This window comes from Mobula hypostoma, chromosome 4 (genome assembly GCF_963921235.1).
Source record: "Mobula hypostoma chromosome 4, sMobHyp1.1, whole genome shotgun sequence".
Lineage (NCBI taxonomy): Eukaryota > Metazoa > Chordata > Chondrichthyes > Myliobatiformes > Myliobatidae > Mobula > Mobula hypostoma.
This window is the reverse complement of record NC_086100.1, coordinates 70,281,399-70,298,612: the sequence shown is the minus strand read 5'-3', so window position 1 is coordinate 70,298,612 and position 17,214 is coordinate 70,281,399. Positions and strand designations below refer to the sequence as shown.

General features: G+C 38.8%; 1 protein-coding gene across 5 annotated transcripts in view; it reads right to left on the bottom strand.

Moving 5' to 3' along the window:
* Positions 1 to 429: 429 nt before the first annotated feature.
* Positions 430 to 17,214, bottom strand: part of per2 (period circadian clock 2) — an 89,681-nt gene continuing 72,896 nt past the window's right edge. For 4 of the 5 annotated variants that reach the window (XM_063045923.1, XM_063045924.1, XM_063045925.1 and 1 more), the window contains 2 exons: positions 9,106 to 9,256; positions 430 to 4,931 (listed from right to left, as the gene is read on the bottom strand). In XM_063045923.1, the coding sequence (XP_062901993.1) occupies positions 4,719 to 4,931; positions 9,106 to 9,256 (364 nt within the window). In that variant the 3' untranslated portion in view covers positions 430 to 4,718. Of the gene's footprint in view, positions 4,932 to 8,246; positions 8,301 to 9,105; positions 9,257 to 17,214 lie in introns of those variants that run through there. The other variant, XM_063045926.1, reaches the window with a different exon arrangement.

The window sequence follows — 17,214 nt, the reverse complement described above, 5'->3', positions numbered from 1 at the left end:
ATGTAACTAATATTTTAGGACATCAGGAAGTATGAGCAGGAGTAGATTCTTGGCCCCTTAGGCCTGCCCCTACCGTTCAATGGGATCATGGCTGATCAGCTTTAGGCCTCAAATCCACTCCTGTGGCAATTTCCTATAACCCAAACTGAGCCGAGAAGTTTGCAAATCTGACAATATTTTGAACACCATTATTTACCAGACATAAAAAATAACTAAGGCAGACTATGCTTATACCAAAGTTGGAAAGGTAATTTTGCTAGATTTCCACATTAGGTCATATCACTATTCAAGATCCATTTATACAGGAGATTTAGATTGTGATGCGCATTTTCCCCCAAGTTTCAAGCTCCCGTGAGATAATGCAGTAAACTATAAGCTAACAATTTTAATGATAACTTTATTTATAAACATGATATTTGCAATACAAAACATAATTATCAAAGGATGATGCAACATTGCCTTCTAATTAATACATTAAAAGTAACCAAAAATGTATACAGTTTCTATTTTTACAAATTCTTTAACATACTGAAAATGCTACAGTTTTGGCCGGAAAGCAACCAAAACACATATTCATACAAGATTATGAATTTTAGTAATGGAATCTTACTCTCCATTTCACATTAAAATATTTTTTGATAGTAGAGGATTTCTTCAATTGGGAGCCATGTCCAGAATTTACAGTTAACCACCAGGAATAAAAACTTTTCATTTCACACACTCTGTAAGACTATGGACAACAGCAATTCAATATCAAGTTTTCTACTTCCCATTCAAAAAACAAAACAAGGTCTAAGCAAAATTAACTATGGACACAATATAATCCTAAAAAGGATAAACAAATTAAAGCTACAAATTTGGACTAACAACTTAAAGCTCTAAGTTTGGACTGTTCTTCAACAAGTTTGTTTATGGAAAATATCATAGTTGAGGTGATTTTGAAAAATCTCATATCCTTTGTTAAACAGAGGGATGATGGTGATATCATGTAGGTATTGACTTGGATGAGCTCTCCGTGCAATGCTGTTTTTTTAAAATCTATGTATAATTAGCATTAAATACTTTGCATTGTTTTTTAATTCTTGATTATTACCTTCAAGTCAGATGATCAATGAAACTATTAGTATGCACTGTTCAAAAGAATATTTAGGGAATATTAAAAAATAGGACTTGTGAAGGTAATAACCCATGTAGAAATATTAAAACTGAACATCGCAAAATTAGACTAATACCTTGGAAAAGAATATCCCACACAATGGATGTTGATAATATTAATCTCTGTTGTACTCCATTTCCTTAACATCTAGAAAATCAGGGCACTGTTGGTTATTTATATTAATGTGGCAAAGAATTGAAATCTTTAAATGAATTTGCCTAACACTAAATGAATCTCAAAAAAATGATAGTAAAAACCTCAATAACCAGATTCATTGTACTTTAGAAACTCATGCGGAGCCCAACAATACACCGTAGGAACTTATAGTACAGCAATGTGATAGGGCTTTTGTGTTTGCAAATATGATTCTCAAAGATTAGGAAAGGCTAAATAGAAATAAGGCACTTCCATATAAAAAGGGATGTAGGCACTCACATTCCTTTTACAGTAAAACTCCAATAACCAAGCATTCCACGGTTCAGAAATCCCTATGTTTCAGCATCTGGCTCCCTCATTTTTCCAGAATTTGATCCAACAGCCTGGAGTGCAAGTGGGGACTGTGGTCCAAGCCAGGTTGGGAACACCAGGCACTATTACCTGTTTTCTTTAGACTCACAGGGTTCACAGAGAGACTTACTATGCTATTGTGTAACATGTAATAAAAGTGCATTGGGAAAGTAATGGGTGAAATATCCAATTGCCTGAAAAATCCAGAAGTCTGACACCAAAGGCCCAATGGTGCTAGATTATTGGAGTTTTACTCTAGTTCTTAAAACTCAAGTTGTTGCTCTAATTGTGGGAACTAATTAGAGCTAGGCCAAACATTTAACATTGATTATAATTGCTGATGACAGAGCCACAGCATAAGGCTGTACTGCAAAAGATAAAGTATGTTGCATTAACAAGCCTTTAATTTATAACTACAATGCAGCTATTCCACCTCCTATATGCTAATTTGATTCCAATCAAAGTGAACTTAAAACACCCTCCAGGAATTCCAATTCATTGTAAGCACTTGCTCCAGGAAAAAAAATCAAATCAGCCTGTTTATATTGATCGTATATTAAGCATCACAAGCAAAGACAAGGGAAAGACCATCAATTTGAAGATGATTTAGACTCACTCCTTTCCAACCGAGAAGCCAATAAATCATTAACATTTGGGTATAAAAAACAATTTTACACACTTTAGCACAAATCCGATAACAATATTAAAAACAATTATTTTCAATAAGGATGGCTCCTTTACAGAATGCTGCAAGAGTTGGAAATCTGAAACAAAAGCTAAAAGCTATGGAAATACTGGTCATGCAGCATCTGCAGGAAGAGAACCAGTATCAATAGACTGGATTGTGTTCAATCTGGTTTAGAACTTGCACTTGCTCTGAGGACTGCAAGGACATTTCTACGGTCAGGTGGGTCCAGTTAAGCTGAAGGCTTTGTTGCTATTGCCAGCCTGCAGAATAGACCAGTCCACGAGGGCACTCGTTGACACCCTTGAAGGACTTTTGACAGCTTACTGCACCCAAAAGTCTTTTCACTGATTATCAGTGATAGTTAAAAATAATCAAAGTAGATTTACTTCTTAATTTTCTTTCTTACATGTATTTTAAATGAAATTAAATTAAATCAATAACATTAAGAATAATTAAAATTAAAAAAATACAAACTAACTGTTTCCATCCATATCAGAGATTCAATTCAAATAAGTGAATCAATGCCAAATTCATTAACTGAATCTCACTTTGTTCCCAACTTCTCTTGTGTGCAACATGCAGGTAGAGAAGTCAGGAACTTAGTTAAGTATAAAAAATTATTTTACTGGCAGTTTTTTCCCCTAGAACTGCCAGTAAAAAGGTATTGCACCCCATTTTTTGAGGCAATGATCTGACCTCTATGTAAAATCATTACTTTTTCTTTCCCATCTACTGGATAGTTTCACTATTTTCTGTTTTTATTCTGGTGTCTTTGGCATGCCACATTTTGTTGTTCTCCAAGTCTCATGGCCTTTCCCTCTCCTCACTGATTACAAGCACATGAGGAAAAGTGGGAAATTATTTAGATTTTCACACTCCCATGGTGTTTGTCTGTTCAGGATCTAGAACCACTGAAATGAGAAGTCCTTCTACACAGTGTCACTGGGAAATGCATTGGAAAATCCAAAGTAGTATTTCAAAAGGAAATTGACAATGCATTTGAAGGAAAACATTTGGTAAGGATTCTCTTTGAAATAGTTAATATAGGCACAATTATTGTTTCCTTCAGTGGTGGCAAATTCCACAACTCTAGAATATTATATATTCCTCACTTCCTCATTTATGGGAACATAAATTAACATTCAAAATTCTCCATGTAAAATAAGGCAACAGTAAATTAAGTTATGTTTGTAATGTAATTACAGTTCAAATCACACTAGCAAAAACAGATCATTTTTAAGCATGGTACATGTAAGCTTTTACATTGGTTTCACTGGTGTGACAAATAAGGTTGTTTATAAAAACAGGTATTTTCTTTTAAAGATGAGCTCAGAAGTTTAGAAATTGTGTGTTTCGTCAAGGAGCACCCAGCAGCTTCAAGCCCTGTGCCACTTTGCCTTGGATACTTGACAGTTACATCACTACTGTTTTTGCACAAGCTTGAATGAAAACAACTCAATGAAATCTGGACCTTAGGAGCACTCTAAACCAAGCAAAAAATATTTAAACACATTTCAGTTCATTCTTAGCAGTGCTTCTGTGTTCTATAAGGAAGATGGGGGGGGGGGTGGATATGGACATGATGTAGGTAGGAAGGATTAATGTTCTTAAGTTTTTGATTTGCTTTTTAACTGGCTCGGCACAACATTGTGGGCCTGTGCTGTACTGTTCTGTTCTACATTTTGCTTCCCATTTATTGCCTTGTTCGGAAATCAGAAAGAGTAGTTTCTTTTCTTCAATACTTATGTTTCTGAATTTGGATCTCATTGGAATATACCAACAATGTTAAAATTCCAATCTTAGCATATAATCCAATTAGTGTTCAGAAATCAGAACACTATATATCATTAAAAATATCTCCATTAATGCCCCTACTCAGTAGAACATTCAGCAAAAATATTTGTCCTAATGGAAGCTTCCCAATGTATCAACAAAATTATACTGGCAGGTTAAAGACTTTGTAAATTTAAATACACACAACCACAAAGATATCTGTCTATAAGCTGAAAGGAACACAAACATCAACTGACTATAAAATTAATTTTTATGGTTAGTCATCAAAAACTGCCAATTCATTTACAACATACACTGATAATTAAAAATTATACACTAATACCAGATACAATAACACCAAACTTCATGAACATATATATTAACTATGGTTACAGTTGGAAGTAATTCAACTTGAAGCAACACAATTTATGCTATTTAATAATATTAGCATTTTTAAAATAAAAACTTTAAAAAACCTGTATTTCCTCAGCATTTACATTTAAGGTGAGATGCAAGTTGTATAAACTCCCAAAAAAGAGTTCTATGCATTCAATACCTAGAAAGGATGTGTCCGCTTGCATACTTTAAAGATCTTCAACTTGCAGAGTTTCCAAATACATTTGGCGCCAATTCCAGGTTAGCTGATGAAATCTCTGAAGGGGTTTGCTCTTCAGGTGTAAAGTTTGAGGAGTGAAAGGCAACATCGTGGCCTAGCTCCATCAGTCCACTCAATTCCAGGTTATGGATTTCCACATCAAATGCTGGTGAAATGCTCTGTGACACATTTTTCTCACAGAAAATATTATCCTAAATTAAGAAGATAAGTTAGAATCTAACATAAGTCCAAGGCAAATTTTACACCTATCCCGCAAATAAAATCATTACAAGCCCAAGCAATGCCAAGTCATTTAAATATTATCAATTTCATTTCATTTTTAATTTGTCATTGTACTCTTTTTTTTCCTTTTTTAAAATTTTATTTTTATTTGGATAAGGAATTCACAAGTATCACGTACTTCTTCCACAAGTATAACCTTTTCCATTTTTTTATATGTATAAAACTATAATTATTCATACATTCTTAAGTACACATTGAGATGATGTAAAAAGAAATTAGACACTTAAATAGATAATTATGTACAGTGGAAATTCTAATCTATTAGGCTAAGTAATGGTATTAGTTGTTAAGAAAAATTGTAATAATAGTGGATTAATAATAGTTTTCATATATCTCTTCTGGACCATTTCTTCTGGTCCAAAATGTTGTATGTAAGCCTATGTAACAACCATTGAAGGTGTTTATATCTTAACTTGTTCATGCTTGCTCCTGCCCCCAAACATAATTATCCAATCCCTATGTACTTATTTACTTACTTTTATCATTTTTTATCCCTTTCCCAAATCTTTTCCTTTACTTGTATTAATTCTCTATTTCCCAAAAAAAACAAAAACAGTAACCATTTGGACCAAGGGTGCTTACGTTAGCAATATTACTGTGTTGATGAGAAGAGCAGTATAAATCATTAGGAGAGTCATCTAAAGTCTGCTCGCATTGGGGTTATATATTCAGTCCATTTATTCCAGATTTGATAGAATTTTTCTTTTTGAATTCTCAGGGAGTAAGTCAACTTTTCCATTTTAAATATTTCCAAGATAATTTCGTGCCAATCTTCTAATGTAGGTGGTATTGGATTTAGCCACTTTCTAGTGATTGATTTCTTACTTGCCGCTAAAAGGGCCTGCAGCAACTTTATATCTTCCTTCCGTTCAAGAAACAATACATGCCCCAAATGGAACATCTCAAAGTTCAGAGGTATCTGGGTCTTAAGTACCTTAACTAAAGTTCTATGAATACCTTCCCAATATAAACTTAATTTAGGGCAATCCCAGAAAATAGGGAAATGATTTGCCTCCTTGGAGCCGCACCTTCTCCAACACGTCAAGTTTGCATCTTTATATTTTTCCTGATATGGGTTCTTGAAGTACCTTATAATATTTTTCCAACAATGTTCTCTCCAAGTCAAAGAATTATTCGAAGACTACTGAAAGCTGCATATTTTCCCCAAGCCTCCTCTGAAAGTACCAATCCCGCTTCTTTCTCCCACTTCTCTTTGTCATTGTACTCTTAAATATTATAGGGAATACAATCTCCAAATTTGTAAATACAAAACAAATCTAAGTGCTATCAGTTATTTTTGCAGTTGCAGAACAAGCTTGTAGATTTTTAAAGTGGATAATTTAAAACTGCTATCGCAAACATGAGGAAATCTGCAGATGCTGGAGTTTCAAGCAACACACATAAAAGTTGCTGGTGAACACAGCAGGCCAGGCAGCATCTCTAGGAAGAGGTACGTTTCGGGCCGAGACCCTTTGTCAGGACTAACTGAAAGAAGAGCTAGTAAGAGATTTGAAGGAGGGGAGGAGATCCAAAATGATAGGAGAAGACAGGAGGGGGCGGGATGGAGCCAAGAGCTAGACAGTTGATTTGCAAAACAGACATGAGAGGATCCTGGGACAGGAGGCCTAGGGAGAAAGAAAAGGGGGAGGGGGGAAGCCCAGAGGATGGGCAAGGGGTATAGTGAGAGGGACAGAGGGAGAAAAAGGAGAGAGAGAAAAAGAATGTGTGTATATAAATAAATAAATAACAGATGGGTTACAAGGAGGAGGTGGGGCATTAGCGGAAGTTTGAGCAGTCAAATGTTCATGCCATCAGGTTGGAGGCTACCCAGACGGAATATAAGGTGTTGTTCCTCCAACCTGAGTGTGGCTTCATCTTTACAGTAGAGGAGGCCGTGGATAGATATATCAGAATGGGAATGGGATGTGGAATTAAAATGTGAGGCCACCGGAAGATCCTGCTTTCTCTGGCGGACAGAGCGTAGGTGTTCAGCGAAACAATCTCCCAGTCTGCATCGGGTCTCGCCAATATATAGAAGGCTGCATCGGGAGCACCGGACGCAATTTATCACCCCAGCCGACTCACAGGTGAAGTGTCGCCTCACCTGGAAGGACTGTCTGGGGCCCTGAATGGTGGTAAGGGAGGAAGTGTAAGGACATGTGTAGCACTTGTTCTGCTTCCAAGGATAAGTGCCAGGAGGGAGATCAGTGGGGAGGGATGGGGGAGACGAATGGACAATGGATTCGCATAGGAAGCAATCCCTGTGGAAAGCGGTGGGGGGGGGGGAGGAGGGAAAGATGTGCTTAGTGGTGGGATCCCGTTGGAAGTGGTGGAAGTTATGGAGAATTATATTTTGGACCAGGAGGCTGGTGGGGTGGTAGGTGAGGACAAGGGGAACCCTTTTCCTAGTGGGGTGGCAGGAAGAGAATTCCACGTCCCATTCCCATTATGATATGTCTATCCATGGCCTCCTATACCTCCCCCCTTTCTTTCTCTCTAGGCCTGCTGTCCCACGATCCTCTCATATCGCTTTTGCCAATCACCTGTCCTGCTCTTGGCTCCATCCCTCCCCCTCCTGTCTTCTCCTATCATTTTGGATCTCCCGCTCCCCCTCCCACTTTCAAATCTCTTACTAGCTCGTCCTTCAGTTAGTCCTGACGAAGGGTCTCGGCCCGTAACATCGACTGTACCTCTTCCTAGAGATGCTGCCTGGCCTGCTGCGTTCATCAGCAACTTTTATGTCTGTTGCTTAATATTGATATGATGTTTTTCTCCAGTCATGTTAAAAGCTGCTCACTTGTTTAGATCAAATTAAGTTTTGATATTTCAACTAAAGGTTTTAAATTGTGGGCAAAATTGTTACTTCATGGATTTCACACAAGTACATCTGAACATCTTTTCACTGCTTTTTAATTTTCTATGATTTAGTTCCAAATTGGTGAAGTAAATCTGAAATCAAAAAATGTTGGAAACACTCAGTAGTTTAGTCAGAATTAATAAGGAATCAAAAACAGGCTTATCAATATTTGAGGTTACAAACCATTCATCCAAACTTTTAGAAAGATTTGATTAATCCTTGAAGTAAGTGCATAACAAGGGAACACACTTGTGGAAGGGGAGGGGAAAGCCTAGGGCAGGCAGTAGGGGAGAAGGATCTGTGACTTAATATTGACCTACCAAAACACTCATTTCTCTTTCCATAAATCCTTCAGCTGAGGGTTTCCAGAACCTTTTCCTTTCAGATTTTAAAAACGCGAACATGAGGAATTCTGCAGATGCTGGAAATTCAAGCAACACACATCAAAGTTGCTGGTGAACGCAGCAGGCCAGGCAGCATCTCTAGGAAGAGGTACAGTTGACGTTTCGGGCAGAGACCCTTCATCAGGCTCTCATTGACTGTACCTCCTCCTATAGATGCTTCCCGGCCTGCTCCTTTCAGATATCTGCTTTTCTGAAAGTTTGTGAATATGCAAATAAAAAACATTTTTCATTCTTTGTCTGTCATCTAAAGAATGGGTTTCTACAAATTGTGTCATTTACTTCATTTGCTGTTTATTTGTGAGGGATAGGAAAATGTACAGATGATTTTTAATCTTGGTACGCTGTAGTATGACAGAATGCCTCAGAGTCTGTGATCTGATAAACCTGTACAACCAGATGGTTCACAAACGTTCCATTTCTGCAATTGAATTCCCAGCATTGAGTATTGATGAAATATTGTATTAAAACCAGGCATAACAATATTAAAGCTGTAAGACTTTAAATCACAAATTAAAATTTCCGACAGACCTTTTACAAGGGGTATTCATTCTAAAAGTGGTGGAAACACTAAACAAATCTGGAGAACTGAAGCAGTGCCCAAATGTAAAAACTAGCAATAAAATTAGCACAAGATCAAGAAAGGGTGGTTTGAGCCATTAAAATACCCAGCAAAAAAATTGGATTTAAGGCATGTTTTTGAGTCCTAGATCAGCTTTGAGGTTACCTATACTGAATGTAGTTCAGTAAATGGGTAAGGATTTTACCGTGAAAATATCAATTTCTTCTGCCAAACAAATTATGCAAATATGAAATCAAACTTACTGTGATGTCTATGGTCTTTTGCATTGCATTTGTCTTGAACCAAGGAAAGACCTCAGCAAGTTCCTTTTTTTGCTTTTCAGTGAATTTGGGTTGGTTTCTCTGCATCAGTTTCAGCTTCTCTCTATCCTCCTTCAGAACTGTTTCAATGTCCCTGAAATGGAACAACGATAGTCATACTGGTTACACTGCATTTTGGGATAAACGAGTAATAAATGATTAAAAACAAGCACCATCAGCATAACTGTACTCAATTTATGTATCATAACAGTCTCTTAAGTTAACCATTACATATGGCTGGTATCAATAAATGAAAAAAAAAATCACTGAACAGTAACACTTCAATGTATGATGATTAATGTTCAGTTTATACACTCAGTGCCACTTTATTAGGTACAGGACTGGAAGCCAATATGGTCTTCTGCTGCTGTAGCCCATCCATTTCAAGATCTGATGTGTTGTGCATTCACAGATGCTCTTCTGCATACCACTATTGTAATGCATGATTATTTGCGTTTCTGTCGCCCCCTGTCAGCTTGAACCAGTCTGGCCATTCTCCTCTGACCTCTCTCACTAACAAGGCACTTTTGCCCACAGAACTGCAACTCACTGTGTGCGTGCGTGTGTGTGTGTGTGTGTGTGTGCGCGCGCGCGCGCTTTCACACCATTCTCTATAAACTCCAGAGACTGTTATGTGTGAAAATCCCAGCAGTTTCTGAGATACTCAAACGACCCTGTCTCCACCAACAATCACTCCATGGTCAAAGACATTTAGATCACATTTCTTCCCCCTTCTGATTTTTGGTCTGAACAACAAATGAACTTCTTGACCATGTCTGCATGCTTTTACGCATTGAGTTGCTGCCACTTGATTGGCTGATTAGGTATTTGCACATGCTGACCTGGTGTATATGGTTTACCTGTTAAAGTGGCCATTGAGAGTATATTTGCCATTTTAACATTTGTGCAACCTATATTTAACACAACAAGTCAATCCTTCACATAAAATAAAATAAGAAACAATTGCAGATGAACCTATTAACTATTCAAAATCTGAAAGCACACAAAAACACTCCAATATGATACTTTGGGGTAGCAATTCCCCATTAGTTTCCTAAATGTTTGAAGCATTTAGTGATAGAAATAATCTTATATGAAATTTCCACTTATCATATTCTCGTGGTTGGACGGTACCATATGAATAACTTTAACCCTTGCAATGGAAATTCTACCAGGAGTGAAAGAAGTATGTGCAGGAAATTATTACTGTTCCAGAAACCTGAATACGATGCTTACAATTATGTTTCACCATCAATTACAGATATCTAATACTTCTAGAATATGAAGACTATAATCATTTGTAGTTGTAATTGGATAAAGAATTTAAAACGTAAGCTAAAAGTCAAGATAATGCAGATGCTGGAATTCTGAAAAGAACAGTGGAGACAATGATAAGGTCAGGAGGCATTTGTGTGGAGAGCTAAGATTTCCCAATTAAATGCGAATGCTGTTTCTCTCTTCACAGATGCTGCCGGACCTCATGAGAATTTCCAACCATTTCTGTTTATGCACAGAATTCAGTGCAGATTCATATTGCTGTAGTACCTGGTATATGTGTGAAGCTGTTTAAAGAAAATCTTGTGTTCTGTAATGGAGCAAAATAAGTCCCAACATGCTTCACAAACAAAACAAAATATAAATAAAGCTGCAGTGAAGGAATATTTAGTCAAGGGTCTAGAAGCTTGATTAGAGGAGATGCAGTATGTTTCAAGTATATCTTTAAAATCAAAAGAGAAGTTTCAGAAGAACAATCCAGGGCACAAGGTCTTGGCAGATGAAAACATGGCCACCAGCAAGCAGGGTGCTGCAACTATGTTCAAAGCCAAGAACAGATTTAGGAAAGGACAGAGGAGCAGAGGGATTTGAAAACATGCATGAAAGCTAAAGTGGTGATGTTATTTAACTGAAGCCACATCAGGTCTTTAAGCACAGGGTGGTGAAATATTGAAAGTGGCTGCAAACTAGAAGATGGCACAGAGTTCTTGGTGGGGTGGGAGTGTGTTCTGTTCACAGGGAGTCAAGAGACGAGTAAAACTGAAAATATATTTTGATAAGCACATGGATAGGAAAGATTTAGAGTGACATGGATCAAATGTGAACATACAGGACCAGCTTAGATGGGCACCTTGGTTTTGCTTGACAAGTTGGGCCAAAGAGCCTGCTTTCATACTGTATTACTCTATGAGTCTAGGAAGGCTGCCAAGTTGACATAGGAAAAGTTCATTTGGAGGGAACCACAACATGGATGAGAGTTTCAGCAGCTGATGAACTGTGGTTGGAGCTGGATCAGGTGATATCAACCAGCTGGAAACAGGTGGTCTTACAAGGATCAAATTCCCAATCAAATTTACCCATTATCAAGAAACATTTCCATCTCACATACTAAGGATTGTGACATCAACTCTTAACTATTCATTTGGCAGAAATCAGAAAGTGCTCTGGTTTCCTCCCAATTGGTGGGTTAATTGGTCATTGTAAACTGTCCCATGATTAGGCTAGGATTAAATTGGGGAATTGCTGGGCGGCATGGCTCGAAGGGATAGAAAGGCTGACATTATCTCAATAAATAAAAAAAATCAGAAATGCTGTTGCAGTATGTGTAAGTCACCACAAAATAGATAGTAGAAGATAATTCCCTTGTTTCTAGGTTCAGAGGTCTATAAATTATTTAAGTGTTATTTTGCCTCTGTCTTATTTGATAATCACAGATTAGATTACAACCTTGCAATTAGATTATTACCTTGCAGATAAAATTGGACATCTTTTATTCTTCAAACAAAATTGCACACATGGATCAATTAAATTATTTAATCACTGCCAGGAATAGAAACACTGTAAGCATCCCCAGTGGATTAGTATTGCTGATGCAAACCTTGAACCTTAAGATCTTTAGTTGATGTCATGCAGGACAAGGACTGAAGCACCACAAATATGACCAGGACCTGGAGTACCATGAAATAATATTTTTTAAATGTTCAAGAATACTGTTAGGGAGTATTCTAGAGTTATGTGAATATAGCAGATATTAATTGAAGCATGAACCAGTTTTCAGTTATTATTGTAAATTGCAAACAGTAAATTAAGTTAAAAGTACTGGCTGGCCCACACATCAAGAGATATGGTTTGCAAAATGGTGACCATGAGACATAAGCATCAGCCATACATTAAGACAATTGGTTTGTGTTAATTGGCTTGCATCAATCCATCTGGAGGTTTAAGTAACTTGCACCATTGTGACTTGAATTAAACTAAGTTTGCAGACCATACTGATATTATCATGTCAATTAGTTTGTCCCAGCAAAAGTATTTCAACCTTCAGAGGTGTCTCCCACTGTAGATATGCAATTCAAAAGAAGCATGGTTTCAACCCAATACTTTGGGTTGACAATGTTATTGTAACTATTGAAATTGTATTTAATCATTTACTATTACCATAAGGGTATAAACCCAATGTTCTTTTGGGTTTGTCAGCCTCTACAAAGAAAGTCTCCAGAAGAATGCCTGCATATTTTGATGAATGAAGATTTCAATATCACCAGATTCTGTGTCTCTCTGGTGATTTTGATCACAGTCACTCCGTGTTAAGGAATTGGAGCTGGAACTGGATGAATTCCAGATCATTCAGGAGGCTGAAGGCACGATAGACAAGACAGAGAGAGAGGTAGGTACACCCGAAGTGCAGGGCACAGGAAACAGGGTGACAGTCAGGAAGGGGGAAGGGTTAAACAGCCAGTACAGAGTATCCCTGTGGCAAACCTCCTCAAAAACAGGTACACTGCTTTGGATACTGTTTGGGGACATGATCTAGCAGAGGAAAGTCACAGCGGTCAGGTCTTTGGCACTCAGTCTGGGTCTGTGACTCAGAAGGGATGGAGGGAGAAGAAGCGAACTGTGGTATTAGGGAATTCATTAGTTAGGGGAACAGAAAAGATGTTCTGTGGAAGAGAACAAGATTCCCAGATGGTGTGTTGCCTCCTGGGTGCCAGGATCCAGGACATCTTGGATAGAATCCTCAGTATTCTTAAATGGGAGAGTGAGCAGCTAGAGGTCATGGTCTATATATGTATAGATGACATATATAGGAAGAGTGTTGAGGTTCTGCAAAGTGACTTCAGGGAGTTAGGTGCTAAGTTAAAGGGTAGGATATTCAAGGTTGTGACCTAGGGATTGCAACCCCCTGCCCCCGCCCCCAATGCCATATGCTGGTGAGGCCAGAAATAGGAAGATCATACAGCTTAACATGTGGCTAAGGAGTTGGTATAGGAGGGAGGGCGTCAGAATTTTGGATCATTCCAGGGAAGGTGGAACCTGTACAGAAGGGATGGTTTGCACCTGAATTGGAATGGGAACAGTATCTTAGCAGGAAGACTTGCTAGTGCTGCACAGAGGGGTTTAAACTAGAGTTGCAGGGGGATGGGAACCAGAGTGCCAGAACAGATAGTGCAGGGGTTGTGGAGACAGATGCTGTTAAGTCCACAGACAAAAGCCAGGAATCAAAAGGTTGCACATGGTGAGCTGTGTATATTTCAATGCAAGAAGTATGGTAAAAAGGGCAGATGAGCTCAGGGCATGGATCAATACCTGGAATTATGATATTGTAACCATTACTGAGACTTGGTTGCAGGAAGGGCAGGATTGACAACTCAATATCATGGGGCTTCTTTGATTAAAGGAGGAGGGGTGGCGTTACTAGTCAGGGAAAATATGATGGCAGTGCTCAAACAGGACAGGCTGGAGGACTTGTGCAGTGGGACTTAGAGGAAAAATTTTGTAGAGAGACCGCAGACTGTTGCAAGAAACATAAGGTTGTTATAGAATGTGATTTTAACTTTTCACATATTGTCTGGGACTCCCATATTGTAAAAGGACTAGGTGGGATAGAGTTTGTCAAATATTTTCAGAAAAGTTTCCTTAATCAGTGCATAGAAGTCCCAAATGAGACAATGTGTGATACTTGATCTGCTACAAGGGAATCAAACAGGGCAGGTGACAGAAATTTGTGTAGAGGAACACTTTGCATCTAGTGATCATAATGCCATTAGTTTCAAAGTAAATATGGAAAAAGATGGGTCTGGCCTGCTAGTTGAGATTCTAAATTGGAGTAGGGCTGGATTTGATGGTATCAGAAAGGGTCTGGCTAGTGTAGATTGGGACAGGCTGTTTTCTGGCAAGGTGTACTTGGTAAGTGGGAGGCCTTCAAAAGTGAAATTTTGAGAGTACAACGTTTGTAAATGCCTGTCAGAATAAATGGTAAAGTTAACAGGTTTAGTGAATCTTGGTCTTCAGGAGATATTGAGGCCCAGCTTAAGAAAAAAAAAATGGAGGTGCATAGCAGTTATAAGCAGGTAGGAACAAATGAGGTATTTATGGAGTATAAGAAAGAGAACACCTAAGAAAGAAATCAACAGGGCTAAAAGGAGGCATTAAGTTGCTCTACCAGACAAGGTGAAGGAGAATCCCAAGGGATTTTACAGATATATTAAGACAGGGGTCCCCAACCTTTTTTGCACTGTGGACCGGTTTAATATTGACAATATTCTTGCGGACCGGCCGACCCGGGGGGCGGGGGGGGGGGAGTGTGTAGGGTTGCCAACGGACAAGAGTAGCAGTCAAATACGTTGTGTTTACCCAAAGACTACAATGACCATGAAGCCTTGCGCTGGCACCATTGCACATGCGTGTATCTGCCGATTTTTTTCTGCAAATCGTTTTTGGCGATTATGTTCGGGGGGGCGGGTGGTTTTAATCACGACTGGAATATAGGTGATAAGTGGCTAATACACTCAATTTCATTTCTAAAAGGGTTTATCTTAACGAATTAAATATTAAACACACAGCGCATATTTTCCTCGCATGAATATAGTGATAAGTCAATTATCAGGGGAGGACAGGGGAGCTTGAAGTAAGTGTTGAACAAACTTCCAGTAGAAGTGGCAGAAGCAGGTTCGATATTATCATTTAAAGAAAAATTGGATAGGTACCTGGACAGGAAAGGAATGGAGGGTTGTGGGCTGAGTGCAGGTCGGTGGGACTAGGTGAGAGTAGCGTTCGGCACGGACTAGAAGGGCCGAGGTGGCCTGTTTCCGTGCTGTAATTGTTATATGGTTATATAGATCACTTATAAGTCAATAGCATCATAATATTTTAAGTAACGTTTGGATATTAAACACACAGCACATATTTTCCCCATATGAACATATAAAATCATTGCAACACACCAATATCGCTGAAACAGTGGGAGCCCTGGGCTTGTTTCCCTGCAACAAGACGGTCCTATCGAGGGGTGATGGGAGACAGCGATACTCGAAGGGGGTTCCTCATGTCCAGTCTATTCCGCAATTTAATTTTCATTGCATTCATTGCAGAAAACTCTGCTTCACAGAGGTATGATGTTGGAAATAGAAGCAACGCTTTCAGTGCTTTCATGGCTAACTCAGGATATTTAGCCTTGACTTTGATCCAGAATGCCGGCAGAGATGTTATGTCAAACATACTTTTCAGCCCGCCGTCATTTGCAAGTTTAAGGAGTTGATCTCTTTCCCCCGCTGACACGTATGACGCGTGGGTAATGAGCTCGCGTGCGTTCAAGCTCAACAGTGCGTGACAGGAAATGAGGAAAAGTGCAGCTGACTCATATCGCCAAATCATATAGTTTCCTCACGGCCCGGTAGCACATGCTTTGCAGCCCGGCACCGGTCCGCAGCCCAGTGGTTGGGGACCGCTGTATTAAGAGCAAAAGGATCGCAAGGACAGGATGGTAGATCAGAATGTTAATCTATGTGTGGAGTGAAAAGAGATGGGGAGCTCTTAAATGGCTTTTTTCATCTGTATTTACTCGGGTCACAGACACAGAGTCTATAAAAGTGAGGCAAAACAGCAATAAGGTCATGAACCATATGAAAATGACAGAGGAGGAGGTGTTTGCTGTCTTCAGGCAAACTAGGGTGGATCAATCCCCAGGATGATCCCTTGGACCCTGTGGGAGGCAAGTGCAGAAATTGCAGGGGCCCTAGCAGTGATAATTATCATTAGTGACAGGATTAATACTGAAGGTTTGGAGGATAACTAATATTGTTCCACTGTTTAAGAAAGGCTCTAAAAATAAACCAGGAAATTACAGACCAGTGAAACTGACATCAGTAGTGGCAAAGTTATTGGAAGGTATTCTAAGGGACATTTTATAGAGTTTTTCGAGGAAGTTACCAGGAAATTAGAAGAATGTAAAGCAGTTGATGTTGTCTACATGGAATTCAGCAAGGCACTTGACAAGGTCTTGTGTGGGATGTTGGTCAAGAAGGTTCAGTCACTCGGCATTCAAGACGAGGTTGTAAATTGGACTAGACATTGACATTGTGGGAGAAGCCAGAGAGGGGTAGTATATGGTTGTCTCTCTGTCCAGAGGCCTGTGAATAGTGGAGTGTTGCAGGGATCACTGCTGAGTTTATTGTTGTTTTGTCATCCATATCAATGATATGGCTAAGAATGTGATTAAATGTACCTGCAAATTTGCAGATGACACCAGGACTGGAGGTATAGTGGACAGTGAGGAAGACTACCAGAGCTTGTAGCAGGATCTGGACCAGCTGAAAAAATTGGCAGATAGAATTTAAGGCAGACAAGTGCAAGGTGTTACACTTTGGTAGGACCAACCAGGCAGGATAGAACAAGGGGATCTGGGAATACAAGTCCATAATTCACTGAAAGTGGTGTCATAGGTAAATAGGGTTGTAAAGAAAGCTTTAGGCACATTGGTCTTCATAAATCAATGTATTGAGTAGAGGAGGTTGGATGTTTTGCTGAAGTTATATAAGACATTGGTGAAGCCTAATTAGGAGTATTATGTACATATTCAGTCACCTATTACAGGAAAGATGAAATAAGTTTGAAAGGAGTATAGAGAAAATTTATAAGGATGTTCCCGGGACCTCAGGACCTGAATTGTAAGGAGAGATTGAGTATATTAGGACTTTATTCCTTTGAACCCTAACAGTGATGAGGAACTCGTTGCTACCACCAGTCTTCCCTATTTTTCCATGGTTTCTGGATGGATTG